The sequence below is a fragment of the Staurois parvus genome, unplaced genomic scaffold (assembly GCF_062004578.1).
Source record: "Staurois parvus isolate SC_StPar_1 unplaced genomic scaffold, SC_StPar_1.0 ptg000682l, whole genome shotgun sequence".
In the NCBI taxonomy this organism is placed as follows: domain Eukaryota; kingdom Metazoa; phylum Chordata; class Amphibia; order Anura; family Ranidae; genus Staurois; species Staurois parvus.
Genome location: NW_028318478.1, coordinates 8317501 through 8342366, shown reverse-complemented (window position 1 = coordinate 8342366; position 24866 = coordinate 8317501). Strand labels below are relative to the sequence as shown.

The window sequence follows — 24866 nt, the reverse complement described above, 5'->3', positions numbered from 1 at the left end:
GAATTCTGTGACACTTATTCAGTATACCCCATGAGTAGGCACTGTTGTGTCACACATTTCACAGAGCCTGCCTTCTGTACTACAGAGGTGCTGAGAGGAGGAGTTTCAGGAGGTGGAATCAGTACAGGAATTACCACTTGAAGGTAGTACAGTACCATGGGATATCTGCAAAGCATAATGGGATTCCAGACAGTTGTGGAAAGAGATCGCTAGCATACAGGCAGCATTCAAGAAAGCTTGGATTGTGAAAAAATAACTATGGTTAGAAATGCTGATGTTATAAAATGAAAGTGTATAGTAGGAGCATAGAATTCCTCCAGTTAGGAATAGATGTGTGCTCCTGGATGCAGACAGACACATCCCTTTCTAACCATAGGTAATCACTCCATGGGTGATTACATGCAGACAACTGCAGATAATTTCAGCCCATCAAGGATTTGTACAGGGTTCCTGTCCATGGCTGGAAACACCTGCAAATATACACTCATCTGGGCAGTGTACAGCCCTATTCAACCATATGCAAGAGCCCTAAATAAAATGAGGATAACAAACAATGATACCAATTAATACCAAGCGAACACTCAAAATCCCAATGAACAGGTCAGATGCTTACGTTGCTGTGAAGATTTTTTTCTTTTTCACTGACCAACCAGTAGAGAAGAGTAGGGGAAAAAAAACTGGTCATCATTCTTAATTTGGATACATTTTTACTTTTCTGTATTAACAGCACAGTGGCTAAATGGTTAGCACTTACGTCTGGCAGTACTAGGGTCGTTGGTTCGAATCCCAACCACGGCACCACCTGCTTGGAGTTTGCATATTCTCCCTGTGCCTGCGAGGGTTTCCTCCGGGTACTCCGGTTTCCTCCCACACTCCAAAAACATGCTGGTGGGTTAACTGGATCTTGTCTAAACTGGCCCTAGTATGTGTATGTATGAATGTGAGTTAGGGACCGTAGATTGTACACCCCTCGAGGGTTAGGGACTGATGTGAATGTACAATATATATGTAACGCGCTGCGTAAAACTGACAGTGCTATACAAGTACCTGAAATAAATAAAAACAAACACTCAGCTTAAACTATGGAGTGTAACAGGTTGGGATATGAAACTGTTTCTGCAGTATTTCTGTACCTTTGCCTCTATATTTTGTGGGGGCTGGACAGACAGTTCAAGTAATCCCTGCAAGACCCTCTGCCACAGATTTCCATGAATATATACGACACACAGTCCTGCAAAATTTGCAAAGATCGTTGCTCTGCTTTTTCTTGCCACTTAAACTGGACCTACCATGATTATTTCCACTGTACACAAATCAATGGGCATATGCCACCTTTACCAACTCAGAGCATTTGTTTCCTTTCCATTTATAAAAAAACTGCTGCTCCCCCTAGCTCCTGCAAATGCCTACCATCTAGGCAACCTAGATCACATTTTCTCTGTCCGCCAGGAACATTTATATTTCATGTTATCGGAGACGGTAGAGTATTACTTTTGATCAGTCACATCTGGTCTGATAAACTTGCAGTGAAATAATAGGATAAGCCACGGTAAAGGCAGATTTTCCAAAAGGAAATTAGCTCCACTTTATCACACTCCCCCCTCCCCAAGCAGAATATCAAGATTTTTTTTTTTCTTCTATTTTTTTTAACCCTGTCCCCAACACCACAGAGGCCAGGGAGGCAATCCATAGAGTGGGCTGGAAGGTGGTTATGAAATGTCATTGGTGCTGGCTGCCTGCACCCAAAAGAGCCAGCCAACTGAATATGACCCACTGTATGGCATCCAACCAGCAGATCGCAGCAGGACAATGCTAGATTCACTGTGCAGCTAAGTATTTGCTTTGAAGAGCACTAAAGGTAAGTAGGAAGGTGGGGGGGGGGGGGTGAGTTGACTGCCAACATTTTAAAGATCTGACCTCTCAGCAAATATGTATTTAACTATCCCATCATGCCTGTAAAAAAAAAAAAAAAAAAAAAAAGGCAGCAATGAACACATTTTACCAGTTTTTTTGTGTTTCCCATTTGGAACTCTTCATCTTCATCATCATCATCAAAATCAGATCCAATATCTTCAAAATAATCCATTTCCTCCTCCTCCTCCTCCTCATCATCATTGTCCCTACCATCTTCCTTCTCAGCTGCCTCCAAAAAAGCCTCCATTTCTGACAGCTTGAAGAACTGGTCATCCACAATGGACTTTTCAGCTGGCTGTTTCAGAGGTTTTTTACTGATTTTTTTCTTGCTTTGTTGTTCCAGTTTATCAATATCAAAGTCCATATCCGAATCATCATCGCTGAATCTTTCCACCACCGATGTCTTTTTAGTATTTTTACTATCAGATAATCTACGATTACTTCCTTTAATGTCGTGATGGTCAGAGATTGGTTCAGGCTCTTCTTCAGATCCTCCATCTTGGTCTTCTTCCTCATTAGGATTTTCAGATACCTCTTCCTCCTCCTCTTCAGAAACCTGAAAAATATATAAGTCCTTGTCCTTCACAGTCTCACCGATTGCCTTCTTGAAGTGGTCAAGAACAGCACTGTTCTGAAGTTCAATCTGCTGCCAAATTTGCTCCTCATCAAAATTCTCAGTAATAAGTTTATTAAGAGGGCTTCCAACACCAAGAACAGCCTCCGATTTATGGAAGTCATAGAGAGCCTTTGTTAAGTTGGACAATTCAGAAGCAAGTCCCTCTTGAACACTAAAATAGGAATAAAATAAAGAAAATGAAAAAGGTTGAGATGGAGATGCTTTTTTAAAATATATAATGTTCAGTTCTTGCATGTTGCAATACAAACTACATTTAAGAGGGGGATAGTTGCTCTAAATGCCAATAAAATGTAACGCCAACAAATTCTGGTTGTTACGGGCTAGCACACTCTGTACGTGGTATGAATATATGCGCAGCACAGAGGCCTAGCCGTTAGCACTTCTGCATCGCAGCACCAGGGCAGTCTGTTCAAATCCCAACTTTGATACTACCTGCATGGAGTTTGCATGTTCTCTTTGTGCTTGCATGGGTTTCTACCAAGTATTCAGAATTACTTCCACACTCCACAGACATGCTGGTAGGTTAACTAGCTCCTGTCTCAATTAGGCCATAGTATGTGGTACCAGAGAGATTCACTTTAATGTAACTCACAGTGTTTTTAGTATGACATAGCTTGTTGCTTGCAGGATTAGTAGGGTGTAGTTCCCTATGCTTGCTTTGAAAGCTTTGGGGAGGGGGGTATGTGGCCTTATGGGCAGGTTCTCCACCTCCCATGGGGTGCCCCTTCAGGGGATTTCTGGCATCCCTCACCATGCAGCCCCACGTATGCGAGGGATGCTTAGCTCTTACCTGATGGGTTTTCTGTAAAAGTTCAGTGTGTTTCTCTAATAAAGCAGTTCTTGTTTACTGGTGTTGTCTAGTTCTTTGGGGTAGCTATAGTTATCTGCCTCGGGTTCCAGAGCTTGGGAAGCAGCTTCTTGGCAGAGATACCCAGTTGATGTGTCTGGAGTCCATCACAGTGCTATTAAGAGCAGCTGCAGGGAAGGGAATACCTATGATTGGCTGTCAACATTGACAACTTTCCGGCAGGATAACTCAGGTGGGTTTGGACTCATGTCTGAACCTGCCTGAGCTCATCACTATACAGAAGAAGTAAGACAGCAAGGTCCTCCTGATCATAGGTGGTGAAGCATTCCAAGAGGCTGCTGGGAGATTGTACAAATCTCCATAAAACTACAGGCACATGGCCAGAAAACAATGCCACTTTTAGGCTCCATGCTCACACACAAAGAAAAAAAAAAAAAAGCTAATGAGTATTTTTTTGTACTAGATTTAGGAACATTTGAGTGTTTTTCTTTTTCCAGAAAACGTTCTAAAAAATGCAAAACAGAAGGCTTTTTTCTGTCTCTAAGTGCTGAGCTTAAAAAAACTACTGGTGCACCAAAATTAAAATTCTCGTGCTGAAACCGAAAATTCACAATGCACTTGGCTGAAAAAAAAACCAAAACTGAAATGGACAGTTTTTAAAAATGTATATATGCAGCAGAATTTTTGCGGTCTCTTTCATAGAGAAACAAATAAAAACCCAGCGATGATCACATGCCACCAAAGAAAGCTCTATTTGTGGCAAACAAATGACATAAATGTAATTTGTGTACAGTGTTGCAGTATAGATATAAAGGGATGTATGATGCATCAGTCCCCATCAGACACAAATTAGAGGGTGAGAACACCATAAAGTGCCCCATCGTTGGTGTCAGTGGAAGGAATGGTGCCCCAGCATTGGTGTCAGTGGAAGGAATGGTGCCCCAGCATTGGTGTCAGTGGAAGGAATGGTGCCCCAGCATTGGTGTCAGTGGAAGGAATGGTGCCCCAGCATTGGTGTCAGTGGAAGGAATGGTGCCCCAGCATTGGTGTCAGTGGAAGGAATGGTGCCCCAGCATTGGTGTCAGTGGAAGGAATGGTGCCCCAGCACTGGTGTCAGTGGAAGGAATGGTGCCCCAGCACTGGTGTCAGTGGAAGGAATGGTGCCCCAGCACTGGTGTCAGTGGAAAGAATGGTGCCCCAGCACTGGTGTCAGTGGAAAGAATGGTGCCCCAGCACTGGTGTCAGTGGAAAGAATAGTGCCCCAGCACTGGTGTCAGTGGAAAGAATAGTGCCCCAGCACTGGTGTCAGTGGAAAGAATAGTGCCCCAGCACTGGTGTCAGTGGAAAGAATAGTGCCCCAGCACTGGTGTCAGTGGAAAGAATAGTGCCCCAGCACTGGTGTCAGTGGAAAGAATAGTGCCCCAGCACTGGTGTCAGTGGAAAGAATAGTGCCCCAGCACTGGTGTCAGTGGAAAGAATAGTGCCCCAGCACTGGTGTCAGTGGAAAGAATAGTGCCCCAGCACTGGTGTCAGTGGAAAGAATAGTGCCCCAGCACTGGTGTCAGTGGAAAGAATAGTGCCCCAGCACTGGTGTCAGTGGAAAGAATAGTGCCCCAGCACTGGTGTCAGTGGAAAGAATAGTGCCCCAGCACTGGTGTCAGTGGAAAGAATAGTGCCCCAGCACTGGTGTCAGTGGAAAGAATAGTGCCCCAGCACTGGTGTCAGTGGAAAGAATAGTGCCCCAGCACTGGTGTCAGTGGAAAGAATAGTGCCCCAGCACTGGTGTCAGTGGAGGAATAGTGCCTCATCATTGGTATGAGTAGGTGGAATGTGTCAGCCTTGGTGTCAGTGAAAGGAATAGTGCTCCATCATTGGTGTCAGTGGAGGAATAGTGCCCCATAGTTTGTGTCAGTGGAGGAATAGTGCCCCATAGTTGGTGTCAGTGGGAGAAATAGTGCCCCATAGTTGGTGTCAGTGGGAGAAATAGTGCCCCATAGTTGGTGTCAGTGGGAGAAATAGTGCCCCATAGTTGGTGTCAGTGGGAGAAATAGTGCCCCATAGTTGGTGTCAGTGGGAGAAATAGTGCCCCATAGTTGGTGTCAGTGGGAGAAATAGTGCCCCATAGTTGGTGTCAGTGGGAGAAATAGTGCCCCATAGTTGGTGTCAGTGGGAGAAATAGTGCCCCATAGTTGGTGTCAGTGGGAGAAATAGTGCCCCATAGTTGGTGTCAGTGGGAGAAATAGTGCCCCATAGTTGGTGTCAGTGGGAGAAATAGTGCCCCATAGTTGGTGTCAGTGGGAGAAATAGTGCCCCATAGTTGGTGTCAGTGGGAGAAATAGTGCCCCATAGTTGGTGTCAGTGGGAGAAATAGTGCCCCATAGTTGGTGTCAGTGGGAGAAATAGTGCCCCATAGTTGGTGTCAGTGGGAGAAATAGTGCCCCATAGTTGGTGTCAGTGGGAGAAATAGTGCCCCATAGTTGGTGTCAGTGGGAGAAATAGTGCCCCATAGTTGGTGTCAGTGGGAGAAATAGTGCCCCATAGTTGGTGTCAGTGGGAGAAATAGTGCCCCATAGTTGGTGTCAGTGGGAGAAATAGTGCCCCATAGTTGGTGTCAGTGGGAGAAATAGTGCCCCATAGTTGGTGTCAGTGGGAGAAATAGTGCCCCATAGTTGGTGTCAGTGGGAGAAATAGTGCCCCATAGTTGGTGTCAGTGGGAAAATTGTGCCTAAGGGCCAGATAAAGGCAAGGAAAGGACCACATCTAGCCTGGATCTCAGTTTAGAGACCTCTGCCATAGAGGATGAGGCAGCTGAGATATAAAGGGGTGTAACGTTCTATCAGCCCCCTTCCCCAGCCAGACACACGTGTCACATAGGCACACTCACCCTGAAATCTTTCACCTGCTGCCCTTCTGGCTCTGAGTTTGGTCTAGGATCAGGGCTCTTCCTAAACCTCATGCTGCTTTCTTCTTCCCCATCCCTGTCACACAGGATTTGCGAAAGGAAACACGTACCCAGAACCAAATTAGAAGCACACAGGAAAAGCATTCCCTGTGTTTTGCTATATGGACTCAGAGTTCCTCCTAGCTTCCAGGATGCCATAGATTCACCCAATCAGGAGAGGGTAGGATGTGGCGAATGCCCGAGGGCCGCAGTGATAGGCACCTGTATCAGCTCACTTTATCCTATCAGCAAAATGTCAACAAGGCTATTTTCGGCTGCCGGAATTTCAGTGAATCCCTATAAAGAACGCTCCAGCCTGCCTAATGTGCATGCACAAAGGAGAACAGTCACTTCTACAGGCAAAACGCTAAACTCCTCCAGGAGCAACTTCTATTAAGCCCAGACTGTATGGACCTTAGAAGCATGATCTTATTCTTCTTATGCCTCTTAACCCAGCTCAGTATTAGTCAATGTGTCCATGCACATCGTGTCATTTAACTGGTTCCCACACAGCCTATTGTACAATGACAGCCAGGCTGGACCACTCTCATTCTGGGAGGACGTCATATGATGTCCGCTCATTCGTGGCGTGCAGCGCAGCAGTCAGTGCTGAGCTGTGTCCCTCAGACACAGCGCATCATTGATCAGAGTAAAGAGCCAATGACATTGCCTCTTTACCTTGTGGTCAGCTCACAGCTGATCACATGTAAACAAATGCTGATTATTGGCATTTCCTTTCCTCAGCACTGTCACTGTCCAGGAAAAGAAAGCCGTTAACCAGCTTTCCTGTGACAGGGACATTTATACGGAGGATCAGCACCTATCAGGGAAGATGAAAAATTACCCTTTTGCAAAATTTGATAACAGAAACCAAGAGAGAGGGTTTTTTTCCCCAAAATTTTCATTTTTTTTTGTTGAGCAAAAAAGAAAAACCCCAGTGGTGATTAAATATCACCAAAAGAAAGCTCTATCCGTCTCAAAAAATAAGAGTGCTGAAAGCTGAAAACTGGCCTGGGCAGGAAGGGGGTGAAAGGGCCCAGTATTGAAGTGGTTTAATATATAATTTAGAGCAGTGTTCAGAGCATTAGAAAGAAAAAAAAAAGTGCAAGTTTCAGCTTAGTGGCTACAACAAATGAATGTTCTACCCAGTAGAATGAAATTCTATGCATGAATTTGCGTACACTCCTGGCAGAAAGGTGAAGCATAAAGCCCAGCACACAAGGGCCGAAAATTCATCAGTTCAAAATTTTGGTCCGTGTGTACAGCTGTCTGTTCAACAGCAGTTGGTCTAATGATTAATGCTGTTGAACTATCTTGTTGAAAAACCAACATTCGATCAGTGCTCGCAGCCAATGGCTACAACTGCTGATCAGTGTATTCTGGCATGGAACAGGAGACCCCCCCTTACAATACAATGCAGGAGATTTACTATAAACTGGAGCAAACAAAATCTGGTGCAGCTGTGCATAGAAACCAATCAGCTTCTAACTTCAGCTTGTTCAGTTAAGCTTTGGCAATAAAGCCTATTTTTTTTTTTATTGTTACTATGCAGAGCTGCATCAGAGTCTGTGTTCCCCCAGTGTTAGTAAATCTCCCCCAATGTCCCAGCAGGAGAGATCCCTGCATCAACATCACTTGTGTTGATGTGGGGATTTGTCCTTTTTTTTTTCTGGTTCATTCCGCAGCATAAAGATATTAAAACAAAAACCCTGTTTATGTGTACCCAGCTTAAGGGCTCTTGCATATGGACGTTCCGATCGGGTCCGCCTGCCTGTTTTTCAGGAGGACCCGATCAGAACCTCTATTCTCCTCTATGGAGCAGCAGGTGTAACTGGACATGTGTCCGTTTTCAACCGCCGACATCCGATCCACCAAAAAGGGGCGGGTAGGGATCCAATTCCCATTCCTTCCGATCAGATGAAAATGGACAGGCACTCCGTTTTCATCTGACCGCCCATTGAGGAGAGCGAACAGCTCTGTGTCTGCTCTGCAGCAGCGGAATGGACACAGAACTGTCATCTGCTTGCTCAGCGGAGAGATCCCCTACTGAGCAAGTGGATCCACTAAATGGGTCGACCTCGTGTGAAACGACCCTAAGGGCTCATTGAGACTGGTGATCAAACCCATCCTCAGATCGGAGCCGCTGTTAGCTGTGTGTGAATCCACCTCGGAGCTTAACCATTTCCTGAATGCGCACTGTAGCTTTACTGCCACCTACTTTACTGCTACAGTGCGGGCCAGCTGCGCAGAATCATATATATCATATATATATATATGTATATTTGGGGCAGCACAGTGGCTAAATGGTTAGCACTTTCGCCTGGCAGTACTAGGGTCATGGGTTCGAATCCCAGCCACGGCACCACCTGTCTGGAATTTGCATGTTCTCCCTGTGCCTGCGTGGGTTTCCTCCGGGTACTCCGGTTTCCTCCCACACTCCAAAGATATGCTGGTAGGTTAATTGGATCCTGTCCAAATTGGCGCTAGTATATCTATATATGTGAGTTAGGGACCTTGGATGGTACGCCTCTTGAGGGTTAGGGACTGATGTGAATGTACAATATATATGTAAAGCGCTGTGTAAATTGACGGCGCTATATAAGTACCCGAAATAAAATAAATATACACTTAATTCTGCTTTTTCCTGGTAGGAGGCGCGCGCATGCACCTACTTGTGCTATCATTGGCTCCCTTACATGTCAATCACTGAGTCCTGGCCAGTGATTCATGGCCGAGACCCGGCGATCAGCGTAGCGAGTGACAGAAGAGCTGTGTGTGTAAACAACACAGATCTCTCTCCTGTCAGCAGGGACGTGCTGGTTTTAATCTCTCTGCAAAGCAGGGAAAATAAAACAGCACATCCACTAGTATAACAGCACGCACTCACACACACAATAACACTCCCCGGCACACTGTTAACCCTTTGATCGCCCCAGATGTTAACCCCTTCCTGCCCAGTGTCATCAATACAGTGACAGTGCTTTTTATTAGCACTGATCACTGTATTAGTGTCACTGGAGATGTCAATGGCAGTTAGTTCCTACCAGGTGTCAGAATAGCCGCCGTACTAACACAGTCCCATTATAAGTTGCTGATCACCACCATTACTAGCATAAGAAAAAAAAAATTTAGTATCTATACCATTCTTTGAAGATTATATAATCTCCTCCACCTAAGAACTGTACTTGAGTCACCTCCGCCAGATCATCCCCCACAGCTATCACCTTTTGTATCACCTCCCCCTTCCTTTAGATTGTAAGCTCCACAAACAGGGCCCTCCTATTCCTTCTGTTCTGAAATGTATTGTTGCTGTATTGTCTCCCTTATATTGTAAAGTGCTGCGCAAACTGTTGGCGCTATATAAATCTTGTATAATAATAACAATATAATTTTCACACAAATTATTGTACACTTTCTGGGATTTTTTCTTATCAAAGACATGTAGCAGAATACATTTTGGTCTAAATTTATAAAGTATTTTATTTTTTTGGATATGTTTTATAGCAAAAAAGTAAAAAAAAATTATTTTTTTGCGCACACAGTAAAAACCCAGAGGTGATCAAATACCACTAAAAGAAAGCTGTATTTGTGTGGAAAAAAGGGTATAAATTTCATTTGCGTAGTATGACCACGCAATTGTCAGTTAAAGCAGAGCTCCACTCACAAGGGGAAGTTCCGCTTTAAGCCTTTGTCCCCTGCTCCCCATTAAGGATTGGCACCTTTGGGGAGCGGGTACCCGAATTTGACAGGTACCCACTCCCACTTCTGCTGCGATCGTCTAGGTGATCAGAAGTTGTCTTCCTCCCTCCCTCTCAGTAGTCTTCTGGGACACGAAACAGGTCCCTGAAGACTACGGGGCCATTCATAAAGCACAGCGCTTCTCGCGCATCCGCAGGGGGCACCCGGCTATGAAGCCGCAAGCTGTCACAGCCGGGTGCCCACACTGTAGATGCCGGCGCCAGGGAGAAACCAGCCATGGTGAGGACACCGCTGGACTGAGGGTCAGGTAAGTGTCTGTATTTTAAAAGTCAGCAGCTACAGTTTATGTAGCTGCTGACTTTTTTTTTTTCTTCAGGTGGAACTCTGCTTTAAAGTAGTGCAGCGCCACATAGCAAAAAATGGCCTGGTCATGAAGCGAGGAGGGTAGTAAATCTTCTGGAGAGCAAGTGGTTAATACTAGTATGCACAGAAGTGGATGCAGTGGCTGCATGGACAAAATCACGTCTAAATCTGACATGCGGGCAGGAGCAGGCGCACAGATCTGAACGCAGACATTGTACATTTCGCTCCTGACATGCAATTGTGTCCCTGCAGCCACTGCATCTACATCCAAGTCTGCAGGCTGACTGCATACAGCGCTGCGGTGGATTCAATTGCAGCTGACAGTGGCTGGGACCCGAGGATGGTGTTGATCGTCCATCTGGATGAGCCCTCAATGACCATATTTTGATACTCGAGTGCATGAGGCCTCACATCTATTATCTACTGCCTAGCACAAGGACCCGGCTGGTTGGATAGTCTGGACAGATCTTGATATCACGTGGCTTTGGTAAATCCAGAGTTGATTGTACAATCAGATGGTCATGTATATGGTACACCTAAGCAGATGTCACCAATGGCTCCCTAATACGTAACTACACAATTATTGTGATTGTCCAGGATACTGTGTGCTGCCCTCCATGGAGGGCCCGGGGACCTATCCGCGCGCTGCCCTCCATGGAGGGCCCGGGGACCTATCCGCGCGCTGCCCTCCATGGAGGGCCCGGGGACCTATCCGCGCGCTGCCCTCCATGGAGGGCCCGGGGACCTATCCGCGCGCTGCCCTCCATGGAGGGCCCGGGGTCCTATCCGCGCGCTGCCCTCCATGGAGGGCCCGGGGTCCTATCCGCGCGCTGCCCTCCATGGAGGGCCCGGGGTCCTATCCGCGCGCTGCCCTCCATGGAGGGCCCGGGGTCCTATCCGCGCGCTGCCCTCCATGGAGGGCCCGGGGTCCTATCCGCGCGCTGCCCTCCATGGAGGGCCCGGGGTCCTATCCGCGCGCTGCCCTCCATGGAGAGCCCGGGGTCCTATCCGCGCGCTGCCCTCCATGGAGAGCCCGGGGTCCTATCCGCGCGCTGCCCTCCATGGAGAGCCCGGGGTCCTATCCGCGCGCTGCCCTCCATGGAGAGCCCGGGGTCCTATCCGCGCGCTGCCCTCCATGGAGAGCCCGGGGTCCTATCCGCGCGCTGCCCTCCATGGAGAGCCCGGGGTCCTATCCGCGCGCTGCCCTCCATGGAGAGCCCGGGGTCCTATCCGCGCGCTGCCCTCCATGGAGAGCCCGGGGTCCTATCCGCGCGCTGCCCTCCATGGAGAGCCCGGGGTCCTATCCGCGCGCTGCCCTCCATGGAGAGCCCGGGGTCCTATCCGCGCGCTGCCCTCCATGGAGAGCCCGGGGTCCTATCCGCGCGCTGCCCTCCATGGAGAGCCCGGGGTCCTATCCGCGCGCTGCCCTCCATGGAGAGCCCGGGGTCCTATCCGCGCGCTGCCCTCCATGGAGAGCCCGGGGTCCTATCCGCGCGCTGCCCTCCATGGAGAGCCCGGGGTCCTATCCGCGCGCTGCCCTCCATGGAGAGCCCGGGGTCCTATCCGCGCGCTGCCCTCCATGGAGAGCCCGGGGTCCTATCCGCGCGCTGCCCTCCATGGAGAGCCCGGGGTCCTATCTGTGTCTTGTCCTCCATGGAGAGCCCGGGGTCCTATCCGTGTGCTGTCCTCTATGGAGAGCCCGGGGTCCTATCTGTGTCTTGTCCTCCATGGAGAGCCCGGGGTCCTATCCGTGTGCTGTCCTCCATGGAGAGCCCGGGGTCCTATCTGTGTATTGTCCTCCATGGAGAGCCCGGGGTCCTATCCGTGTGCTGTCCTCCATGGAGAGCCCGGGGTCCTATCCGTGTATTGTCCTCCATGGAGAGCCCGGGGTCCTATCCGTGTATTGTCCTCCATGGAGAGCCCGGGGTCCTATCCGTGTGCTGTCCTCCATGGAGAGCCCGGGGTCCTATCCGTGTGCTGTCCTCCATGGAGAGCCCGGGGTCCTATCTGTGTATTGTCCTCCATGGAGAGCCCGGGGTCCTATCATCCTTCTACTCCTAGGGGAAGCGTCCCATTAGCTCGCCGATGTCGGCTCATACCTGAGGAGCTGCTCGGGGTGAGCGCTGACCGTCTCCAGCACCCGCGTACTCCGCCACAGCTTCTGCCGCAACACCCCTGCCATCCTCCCCGATCACCCAGAGATGTCACATGTGCAGAGCCACACCGGATGTGCCTCTTCCAAACTCATCCGCCCGGAAATTAGAGCACCAGCAATAAGGTTCCGCTTAGAAAAAGATGGCTGCCACGTTCTGTTATGCCCATTTTGCATGCCCCGCCATAATCCAGTCAGCCTCGTTTGTTTTTAAAACCGATTTAAGAAAATGTTCACGTTTCAGGTTTGCTTCTGTTCGTGTTAATAAAGTTGTGGTTGAACTTTGAAGGCAAGATGGCGGCGGCCATGGTTCAGGTGTGGGTGTAGGGAGGAGGAGTATAATCCGGTGTCGGCTGTAGTGTGATGTCTGTGGCTGGGTGTACGGGGCTCTGGATTTGTCTGAGGAAGGTATATCACACATGACATGTGTAAGGGGGATTATTCGACATCACCAGACTGCTCTGTGTTTTATACATTCTGTCACAATGGAGTTTCTATGATACATGAATGACACCATCTCTGTACAGGAATACCTTTACGGGGAGATTTACTGGAGAGGGCAAAGGCTGGTGCAGCTGTGCATGATAGCCAATCAGCCTCCAGGATTTTCAAAGCTTAAAGCAGGCCATACATGGGTCAAATTCCAAACGATTTTCAATTGAAAACATGATTTGTTCTGTAATTCGATGGTGCCACCAATGGTTGAAAATTGGTTGTTTTTCACAAATGTTTCTGCATGTCTGATAAATGAAATGAGGAGGAACTATGAAAATCGGCCGGTGCCATTGCCCCACTAACAGAGCGAAAATCGGCCGATTTATTCTTAGGTCTGATTTTCGAACAAAAAATTCTTTGAAAATCAACCAATGTATGGCCGGCCTTACTGAACAAGCTGAAGTTAGAAGCTGATTGGCTCCCATGTATGGCTGCACCAGATTCTGAGTGATCCAGTTGTAGTAAATCTGCCCCATTATGTCCTGCTGACCCTTGTCACTGAGATAGAATGTGAGAGAAAACCCACACTTGGATGCACAGAAGTCACCAACTGTCTGCTGAGTCAATAGCTAAAGACCTCCAAACTTCATGTGGCCATCAGATTAGCACAACAACAGTGCGTAGAGAGCTTTATGGAATGGGTTTCCATGGCCGAGCAGCTGCATCCAAGCCTTACATCACCAAGTGCAATGCAAAGCGTCGGATGCAGTGGTGTAAAGCACGCCACCACTGGATTCTACAGCAGTGTTCTCTGGGGATAAATCATGCTTCAGATTAACAAGTCTGGGTTTGCTGGTTGCCAGGAGAACGGTACTTGCCTGACTGCATAGTGCCAAGTGTAGAGTTTGCTGGAGGGGGGATTATGGTGTGGGGTTGTTTTTCAGGGGTTGGGCTTGGCCCCTTAGTTCCAGTGAAGGGAACTCTTAAGGCATCAGCATACCAAGACATTTTGGACAATTTCATGCTCCCAACTTTGTGGGAAGAGTTTGGGGATGGCCCCTTCCTGTTCCAACATGACTGTGCACCAGTGCACAGAGCAACAGTACACAAAGCAACATCCATAAAGATATGGATGATAGGATTTGGGGTGGAGGAACTTGACTGGCCTGCACAGAGTCCTGACCTCAACCCGATAGAACACCTTTGGGATAAATTAGAGCAGACACTGCGAGCCAGGCCTTCTCGTCCGACCTCAGTGACTGACCTCACAAATGCACTTCTGAAAGAATGGTCAAACATTCCCATAGACACACTCCTAAACCTTGTGGACAGCCTTCCCAGAAGAGTTGAAGCTGTTATAGCTGTAAAGGGTGGGCCAACTCAATATTGAACCTTACAGACTAAGACTGGGATGCCATTAAAGTATATATGTGTAAAGGCAGGTGTCCCAATACTTTTGGCAATATAGTGTATATCTCACACACTGATCAGCCATGACATTATGACCACTGACCGGTAAAGTGGGTAACATTGATTATCTCATGACAATGGCACCTCTAGGTGGGTGGAATATATTAGGATGCAAGTGAATATGTTGTCCCTGAAGTTGATGTGCTGAAAGCAGAAAAATGGGCAAGCGTAAGGATTTGGGAAATTTGACTAAGGCTACATTGTATATGATAGAAGACTGGGTCAGGGCACCTCCAAAACTGCAAATCTTGTGAGATGTTCCCAATCTGCAGTGGTCGGGACCTACTAAATGTGGTCCAAGGAAGGAGAACTGGCGACAGGGTCAGGGGTGGCCAAGGCTCATTGATGCATATGGGGAATGAAGGTTGGTCCTTGTCGTCCAATCCAACAGAAGAGCTACTGTAGGTCAAATGGCTGAAGGATGGCTGTAAATGTGAATGGATGCTTCAGCAACCACTGGCTAGAACCAAAGGTAATCAGAAGAAGGGTTAGCCGCCTGCTGGAGGATTGATGAATATAGCAAATATTTATTGATCCATAGGACACACAAAACACCTGGACATGTGTACAGAAATTGTTAATGCGTTTCACACGATCACATGTTTAATCATAACGTGCATAATCATTACCTTTGCTCTTTGGATTTAGAACCAAAGGTAATCAGAGCGAGACAAGGCCAGCAGCACATCATGGATCTCCATAACGGGTCCAAAGCCTTACTCAACAATCACATCATTATAACAGAAGCAAAGTTTTGGAGCCATGCAGACCCCCTTCATCAGGCATGTGATGAAGCAACATTTCGGAAGCCATGCAGGACCCCTTTATCAGGCATGTCACATGCCTGATGAGAGGGTCCTGCGTGGCTCTGAATTGTTGCTTCTGTTATAATGATGTGATTGCTGAATAAACCTTTGGAGTGTTATGGAGATCTGTGGTGTGCTGGTGACATTCTCTTGCTGAGAACATACAGTGCATCACAGTTTTTTGTGTATGGGACTGTGTAGGCGCAGACCTGTCAGGGTGCCCATGCTGACCTGTATGTACAGCCAGAAACACCTACAAAGGGGACGTGAATATCAGAACTGGACCTTGGAGCAATGGAAGAAGATGGCTTGGTCTGTTCTACCTGTCTCCTGGCCATCTCTTTCCACAACTTCCTGAATTCTCAGCATACTTTGCAGCTTCTCCTCTTCTGTTTACTCTTAATTTCCAAGGACTACATATCCCATGGTACCTTGCTACCTCTAGGCAGTGATTCCTGTACTGACTCCACCTCTTGAAGCTCCTCCTCCCAGCACCTCTAGTTCAGAAGGCAGGCTCTGTGAAATTTGTGACACAGCGGTGCCTACTTATAGGGCATAGTGAATATGTGTCACAGAATTCAAGGCAGTAAATGTGTTGGGATCTTCACAAAGCAAGTTTACAAACCTCAGTATCATTCAGAATAATAGTAATAGGCTACAAAATTGAAATACAATGTGGAAATGATTTTATAATTTTTGACCTTAGATCTTCCCATTGTTGCTGTGTTACGATGCAGTGGTGGGACGATAGCAGTGCAGATTGCGGTGCAGCGCACTGTTCACTTTTTAAAAACTAACTTTATTGAAGTGTCACACAGTGACATATCAGTAAGATACACGGTGTGAGGCGGTGCAATAGAAAAATGTAGTGCATGCAGCCCTTTTTGCAGCGCACACCACCACAATGTGGGAGTTTGAAACAGTCAGGTAGGAGTCAAGACATTTCACCTTGTCTTGTGGTGGGACTGCGCTGGAATAGTTGCCTAACGCAATCCTACTGAACTCGATGTGAACCTACCCTAAATTTTGCTTAATCACAGATCTATCACATACATTTAAATTCCATGTGATGGATCTATTGTGAAGTTAATATATATATTTTTTTTTTCCAAGGTGCAACCCTAATTGATTCTTGATATGTTGGACAAGTTCATCTTATATCATTATGTCACAAACGAAGACTCCTGAAAAGAAGAAACGTAGAAGCCTCTCTTTGTCTAAAAATCGAAACAATTCAACACCAGTTATTGGATCTTCAAACCAGCCTACAGCATCTCCATCCATACTTACTCTCTTTAAAAATGCTCCACCTGCCAAACTTTCTTGTCCTCTTTGTGGGGAAATGGTTCCTCGCTTTAGTCTGAACAAACACATTGATGAAGAATGCTCTAAAGCAAAGTCAGAGGATGATGATATCATTTTAGTAGAAGATGAAAAACCTGTGCAGCTTTCTTCTACCACAGCTTCCCCACTGCCTCAAGAATTTGAAACTGAAGCTACTAAAACTGTCAGGAGAATAGATCAATGTAAAAAGACAACAAATACGAAACAAGACAGCCCATATTTTAGGGATGTTTCTTCTGTGACAGATATTCCAAAAGATGTCAAGGTGGTAAAAACGGTTTCTCTGGGTAGCCTTTCCTCTAAATTATCCCAGAGATACCAAACTCTCAGGGCTGAAAGTAAGGAAGGTGCTGACTGCCTTGATGATCTGTCAGAAGATTCCGTTAACAAAAATATTTTCCATAAAGAGTTTCCACCTAGTAAAAGTAATGGCAATTCCAATAATCTTCATAGTGATGACAGTACATATTGCACTGACAAAGTAACTTTGCCCTTAAGTTTGGATACTGTAAGTGATACCTCTGAGGTTTATAGTGATCGTAAACACGATCCAGTTGTTCATGATGATGGACCGAAAATACTACCTTTTAATTCTGAAGATCTATTTTATAAACCAGACAGTATCAGTGAATCTTTAAAACGTAAGTTGGTTAGTCACCCTTCAAGTAAAACCAACAATGGTAAAAAGGCAAAATTTAGAGATCCTCAGGAGGCCTCTTCTGATCAATGTGCTTCCACCAAGAACTTTGCTGAGCCCTTGGACGTGTCTTCTAGTGAAGATGAAATTAGTCTTCTTCCCATGGAAGATTCCAATGTATTTGAATTTCTGAAGCCAAGAGACACAGATGGCCAAGATGAAGCAGACAAAGGCAGCATTAAAGAGAATGCTTCAGAGTTTGATAGACAGCCATATTATTTACGAAATTTTTTAATGGTGCTGCAAACTGTGATGGAGAATGAGGAAGACATGAGTCTTTTTAACGAAGAAGATACGAGCACTTTAACAGCATTTAATCAGATGTCAGGTACATGGTTTTTATTTTATCCCAAACCTTTGAGGATAGGGATATGGGAGCTGCCCCTACTTATGTGGTTTCCAAAGATGCCAGTTCTGGGGTTGTCATCCTAAGTTTGGTTTCACTGCCAAGTGAATCTCTGACCAGGCAGGAACAAGTATGAGCCCAGAAAAGTGAAAAACAAAAAAGTGAACATTTATTCTGCATACATGTTCCAGGTGAAGATTCCTATCAGGATAACAGCCCTGAGGCCTGCGTCTGTAAAACCAAGTTAGAAATTGCAACTCTCATATTTCTATTCCTTAGACTGCTAAAGTATTGTTTTGTTAGTATAACTGTTTTTCTAGCGTTTGTCCTGAATGTGAGCGCTACCTGACTCTTATAGTGTTTCCATGTGGTTTAAGATATATTGTATATGGCAAATTTGCCAGCCTTGGGGGAAATGAGCAGAGCCAAATATGTACTAACTTGTAGAAAGGTGGCTTACCAGAGCCCAGTAAACTATATAAAATAAAAATAATCTGAAATGTCATTGAAAATCTGTGTAAGCAATATAAAAAGATGTCATAAGAAGGCAAAAGACAAACATTTCCTATTAATAAGGCACATTTTAAAGGGCAAGCTCTCCTTTCTCAACTTGTTACTAATACATGTTACTAAATATGGGTGTAACATGTTGAACATCCACCACCTCTCCCCCTATTCTGCCCCCTCCTTGTGACAGCATGCTGGACCTTCTCCTTGCACTCGCTGTCACACTTCAAAAACAGCCAAGAGTAAAAGTACTCTCAGCCAGTGCGGCTGATGGCTTGTAGTTTTCAATGAACTGCGAGAGCGATGGTGAGCACTCTCATAGTCCATTGAGCTTCCTGGGCTTCAGTAACTGCCTGCCTGTATCTGAGGTATGGGCAGACAGTGTACTGACAGTCTGCAAGAGCCTGACATCGCACCAGCAATCAGCAGATGCAGTGCTCTACAGGCTCCCAACAAAATAAATAAATGCCCATTTTTTTACCTGCAGAAAAGTGTGCATTTAATATTTTCTTTCTAAAGTTAACTTATCCTTCAAAAACATAATTCCTATATACAAACATCTACAACAAACCAAAGAACTGTTTTTTTTTTACACCCTAACTAAAGAGGAAACTGAGCCACTTAATGGTCAATTATACACCTAAGACTGGCCATACATTATACAATTTTCTTTAGAAAATTACTTTAGATTTACCAAAAACCATATAATATGAGGTCAAACCTGAACAACACTTTCAATTGCATCCAATTAAGCAGGCCCTTGCACTACATAGTTGAAGTTAAATCTAAAGGAAATTGGGCAGAAATTGGAAAGAAAATTGTATAGTGTATGGCCAGCCTAAGTGTGACAAGACTTTAGAACGTGGAGGAGGTTTGAAAACACCAAGATTGCTCCACTTGTGTGTGTAAAAAAGCATCACTCCTTTATAATGTATCAACTCAGTGGTAACATATGAATGTTCTGAGTCAATCGTTGAGTACTTAAAAAAGGTTGGCATAACAAGCAGACAACTGGCATGTTCTGAAAGAGAAATCAGCTACGTTTCTCAGATTACATTTTTGTTTGAGGGCACATTGGGCACTATCTTGTGCAGCACTTTGCCATTAATTTTGAATTGTATTATTTGTGTGCGTTGATGTGCACTACCAGCCTTTTTAAAATGAATGGGCTACATGATCACAGCTCACCTTAACATGTAGTAATGCAAAGCATAATGTCGAGGTTCTTAAAGTGGTAGTAAACACCGCTGGGACTCTTGTATCTACAGGTAAGCTTATAATAAAGCTTACCTGAAGGTGCAAGGAATATGTCCTAAGCATGCACCATTTAGGAGATATTCTTCATGTGTGCAGCTGGTGATGTTACTGGTGCATGCTTTCTGAAGGGTTGGCATACTCATGGCGTCTCTTCTGAGCTCTGTGCCACGCTGGAGCCAGCAAACCCGGAAGGAAGACCGGATGAAGACGGATGCCCTGGCAGCAGTGACCGTGTCGCTGGAGGACTTCTTTCTAAAGTAAATATTTCACGTTGTTTTGCAGGAAGAATTTGTTTTTTGGTGGACACATTTTACTAAGTATTGTGATAACTAGAAGGGCTGTGTATGAGTGGAATCCGTTTTATATATTTGCTGGAGGTGAGGCTTAAGAACAAATAACTGTATCTATACAATTATTCATTTAGTGTTTCTTAATGTCTAATATTCATTTTATCCCTCCCCTCCTCCCATATTTCTTTTTAAAGCTGGTGGACAGAAGCTATATGTTCGACTATTCCAGCGCAAGTTAAACTGGATAAAAATGAACAAGATTGAGTATTCTGAGATTGGTTCTGACTTGACTCCTTATATTGAAGAACTAATTAGAAATGGCTTCCTGCAGTCGGGTATGGCTTATACTATGGGTACTTTGGAATTCAGACATGCTGTAGTGCTACACTACATGGATGACTTGTAGCTGTAGATCTGTCCCTGATGGGGTCCTAAAAGGTGCACTGCAAGATAAGAACTTTTATTACTCACTTGGGGGCCCCTGTCTCCTACCTCTGATTCATTCAAGCTCTGAAGTCTCCACTTCTGGGACCATTGTTCCATCCTCCGATCCCTACATCATTGCTGTGGAGGTCGGAGGATGAAACCACGGCATGAGGTAGGGGATACAGACTTCCACCACTACTGGAAATGTTGAATGCACAAGAGACTGACCTGGGCTGCAGTACTGGTATGCAACAAAGGTAGGAGACTTCAGCTGCTGTTTTTTTTTTATTGGTTTGTTTTATTCCTACCACATTAACGCAGAGTCACACAAGAGTTTTCAGTTTAATGCTAGCCATACACTGTTAGTTTTATTTTGTTTAGCCAACTGGTTGAAACAAGGTGGACAGAGGAATTTCTCCTGCTAACAGATTGTATTCTGACGGTGGGTCCTGCAACTGTCAGAATGCACCGATCAGTGGCTGCAGCCACTGTTTGAGAAGTTTTCCAGCATGATCCTTAAACAGAAGTCGATCGACTTCTGTCCAGTGGGGACAGCCACACACTGACTGGAACTCATGGATTGAGGTTCCTATATATTTTTCAGTCTCTGTGTTTGCTGGTGATACAAAGTTAAACAGGAGATTAACTTCACAACAGGATGTAACAACGTTACCTCAAGACCTCAATAAAATAGTAATGCACTTTGTGGCTAAAAATATGAAAGCTTAGTTAATCGCAACTAGGAGAACCTTGGTGGGCAATCAAGGATGAAAAAGGATCTGGGGTTCCTAGTAGATCACTGGCTCAGTAATAGCATGCAATGCCAAGCTGCAGCAAGCAAGGCTAGCAGACTGTTCGCTTGCATTAAAAGGGTATCTATTCAAGGGATAAGACTATAATTCTACCACTTTACAAAACTCTGGTCTGGCTACATCTTGAGTATGCAATCCAGTTTTGGTGACCAATCCTGAAGGAGGATTTGCTGGAACTGGAGAGTGTCCAGAGAAGGGCAACAAAGCTAATAAGGAGGCTGTAGGACCTAATTTATAAGGAGCTACTGCAAGCACTATACTTATTCTCCTTGGAGAAAAGCCGCTTAAGAGGTGATATGATCACAATATACTTTTCTCCAATGGTGATTCTAGCATTGGGAGAAAACTATTCAATCTTCGTTCTCTTAATAAAACACACAACCACTCAATGAAGTTGAATAAGAAGCTGTGTAACCTTAAACTGCGTAATGGGTTCTTTATTGTTAGAGTGGTAAGGCTGTGGAAATCCCTTCCACAGTTGGTGGTGTCAGCTATGAGCATAGACAGTTAAAAAAAACAAAAACTTTTAGATGTGTTTTTTAGCAAATACAATGTACAGAGATATGGGAAACGGTAGTGACATTAAACACACACACGCTGAACTGGATGGTCTGGTGTCTTTATTAAACCTTACCAACTATATAACTGAATTTGTCTGGTCCCTGCTGAACCAAATTTCAATCAGTGTTTGGCAAGCCTAAGTAAAGTTGAGTGGTAATTTTTTTTTCTACGCTTTCTAAGAGTGTAGCTCTCATAGCGTTTCACACAACTGCTCACTCAACAGGATTGAAAGCATGCAGTTGCCGGTATAAAAATCTCTTGTGTGATCCTAGTAATTTAGAGAATAACTCTAGGTAAAAAATGTTGCTCTTTTGTAGTCATGACACTTATTTAAGATGGTATTTGTACATAAGTTCCAATATAGTATAAGGCGATCATTGCAACTTTCTTTTACAATATCCTGGAACAGTAAGTATAATTTTGCTATACCTATTTTTCCAATGTGTACAAATATAGAAACTTATTTTGTGGGTTAATCTCTGTTTTTTTTTTTTGTTTTTTTGTTTTGAAGACCGTGAGTTGGAGGACCTTACCGAAGCCTTGGATCTTCTATCTGCCCCAGAACTAAAAAATCTAGCAAAATCATTTCACTTGAAAAACCCCAATGCTCAAAAGCAACAGCTGGTGGAGGAGTTTATGAAACTTTCCAAACAACGTTCCATATTCAGCATGGCTAAAAACCAATCTGGCATTGCTTCAGCTATCCTTAAAAAGTAATTTCACATATGAGTTTATGTAACTTTTGCAATAGACTGCAAAAATATTAAGGCCATATTAGTGCCATTTTTTGTTGAAGCCTTTATAAACACTGAATCATCTGTTGGGTTTAAAGGGGTTTCCAACTTTTAGGATCAGCTTTAGTTAGTTTGAGATAAGTTTGTTGAAATGTGATTGCATGGCAAATGCATCTGAAATACACTTGCACACTGATTGGCAGAGAGTTAATGCTTGGTGGCGGGATTCTACCTCTGAAATGAAGTCAGTTGTTTGGAGTGCCAGGACAGATAGAGAACTGCTTGCTTTTGTCTACATTGTTATAGGTAAAAGTGGAAATCTCCTTCTATTTTTTAAAGAAATAGGTTTTTAAAGTGATATGTGTGTGTTTGTTTATAGATATATGCCAACACGATCTGCTTAGTATTTAATAATAATAATATAGTAACTTTGTTTCTGTATATAGTTTTCAGTTGTATGTGTACATAAGGGTAACCATATTTGTTCATCTGAGTTGTGCTCTGTGATGCTTGTGCTTTACTACTCCCCTTACCTCATTGCAAATCTGTCAGTCAGCCAAGGCTAGCTATGCACATCCATCTAAACCCCCCCTGCAAAGATATTGTATTCTGACAGCTGCAGCACATGGGGCTATCAGAATACCCAAACAGAGGCTGCATCTGATTGGCTGCAGTCACTATTTGGACAAGAATTTTCCACCTGTTTTTTTTCAACTTTCAGATCATTTGTCGAGCTAAAAGGTGCCAACAGGGTCTGCTGAATCTGCTAAAATTCTAGCTGTGTATGGCCAGCACAAAACTACATTTGCACAGGTATTCTGACTTGGTGCAAATGGCAGCTGCAGGAATCTGCTGATTCCTGCTGCTGTTTTTTAAAAACCTGAGACTGACTAGCTGTGGACACTGAGCCTCTACACTTGCGGCTGCAGCTATTTGCGGTGGATCGCAAAGGCAGCGATTACTTGCAGTGATTGCTGAATGACACATTTTGTAAAGCCTGTGCGATTGTGGCCTAAGAATGATTAGTAAAACACAATACAATCTCAAGGTAGTTGAACTGATGCCAGTAGGATTTCAGCATGATTGCTGATTCTATCTCTCGTACAGGTAACCGCTAGAGAGAAAATACACAACTGTTAAGTGCAATCGTTAAAATTTTAAACCTAAATTAAAAAAAAAAAAGATGCAGCATTAAATATTTTTTGTAAATAGATTGTTTAGCTCTAAGAAATGGAGATAAAAATCAGTCTGAGATGGGACATTGCATTTAAATTTTTATATTTGTTTTCATTGTTTCAATTGTTGTCTTGTGTTTCCAGAGCCAAAGACAGTGCTGGTCGAGCAGTACGGGTTTGCAGAGCCCCCAGGGCTGTATTTTGCCGAGTCCTTCTCTTGTTTTCATTGACACAATCTATGGAAGTAGAAGAAGCTGCTAGTGGGGGGCAGAGTCTGCTTTCCATAGTCTTAATGGTAAACATGGGCCGCATGACATTCCCAAAGTACACTGTGCAGAGGAGTATGAAGATATTCCAGGACCGAGAAGATCTCATCAGGTACTGAGAAAAAACATTGGACTACATTTTACTGTATTGCAATATCATGCAAAGGATATGCAAAATCCATCAGTTAATGGACACCTTTGTATTGGCTTACCCGCCAGATTCATTTTTAGTAGGCTACAGTGAAATTTCCCAGCAATAATGTGTGCATAAAAAGATGTCCAAAGCCTTGACTATGCCAATCAGTAATGTTAAATCACCTATTAAGAAGTGGAAAGTTTAGGGATCTCTTGATACCAAGCCAAGGTCAGGTAGACCAAGAAAGATTGCAGCCACAACTGCCAGAAGAATTGTTCGGGATACAAAGGGAAACCCCACAGGTAACCACAAGAAAAATACAGGCTGCTCTGGAAAAAGACAGTGTGGTTGTTCTGAAGGAGCACAATATGATGACACTTGAACAAAAATGAGCTGCATGGTTGAGGTGACAGAAAGAAGCCTTTACTGCATCAGTGACACAAGAAGGCCTGGTTAGGCATGTCAAGGTGTTGTCAGGCATATAGTAACTGGGCTTTTTTGTGTGCAGTAAAAGCTTCTTTCTGGCACCTCGACCAAACAGCTCATTTTTGTTCAAGTATCACCGTATTCTATTACTTAAAAACAACCACACCATCTTTTTCCAGAGCAGCCTGTATTTCTTTTGAGGTCGCTTGTGGGCTTTTCTTTGAATCCCAGACAATTCTTCTGGCAGTTGTGGCTGCAATCTTTCTTGGTCTACCTGACCTTGGCTTGATATCAAGAGATCCCTGAACTTTACACTTCTTAATAGGTGATTTAACAGTACTGATTGGCATATTCAAGGCTTTGGACATCTTTGCATGTCCTTTTTCATCTTTATAAAGTTCCATTACCTTGTTACGCAGGACTTTTGACAGTTCTTTTCTGATCCCCATGGCTCAGTATCTAGCCTAGTCAGTGCTTCCACATAAGAGCTAACAAACTCATTAACTATTTATACACTGACACTAACTGCAATTTAAAAAGTCACAGATGTGGGACATTAACCTCTAATTGGCATTTTAACCCGTGTGTGTCACCTTGTGTGTCTGTACCAAGGCCAAACATTCCAGGGTATGTAAACTTTTGATCATGACGATTTGGGTGATTT

At 44.7% G+C, this 24866-nt stretch overlaps 2 protein-coding genes across 4 annotated transcripts in view; one reads left to right on the top strand and one right to left on the bottom strand.

Moving 5' to 3' along the window:
• Positions 1-12600, bottom strand: part of MPHOSPH10 (M-phase phosphoprotein 10) — a 32791-nt gene extending 20191 nt beyond the window's left edge. The window contains exons 1-2 of the mRNA XM_089652445.1: positions 12462-12600; positions 2003-2702 (exon numbers count right to left, since the gene is read on the bottom strand). Coding sequence (XP_089508571.1) covers positions 2003-2702; positions 12462-12544 — 783 coding nt within the window. The 5' untranslated portion in view covers positions 12545-12600. The remainder of the gene's footprint in view (positions 1-2002; positions 2703-12461) is intronic.
• Positions 12601-12796: 196 nt separating this feature from the next.
• The window catches only part of FAN1 (FANCD2 and FANCI associated nuclease 1), a 99590-nt gene continuing 87520 nt past the window's right edge, over positions 12797-24866 (top strand). For all 3 annotated transcript variants that reach the window (XM_089652443.1, XM_089652442.1, XM_089652441.1), the window contains exons 1-5: positions 12797-12922; positions 16339-17594; positions 19861-20001; positions 21977-22178; positions 23519-23752. In XM_089652443.1, coding sequence (XP_089508569.1) covers positions 16391-17594; positions 19861-20001; positions 21977-22178; positions 23519-23752 — 1781 coding nt within the window. In that variant the 5' untranslated portion in view covers positions 12797-12922; positions 16339-16390. The remainder of the gene's footprint in view (positions 12923-16338; positions 17595-19860; positions 20002-21976; positions 22179-23518; positions 23753-24866) is intronic.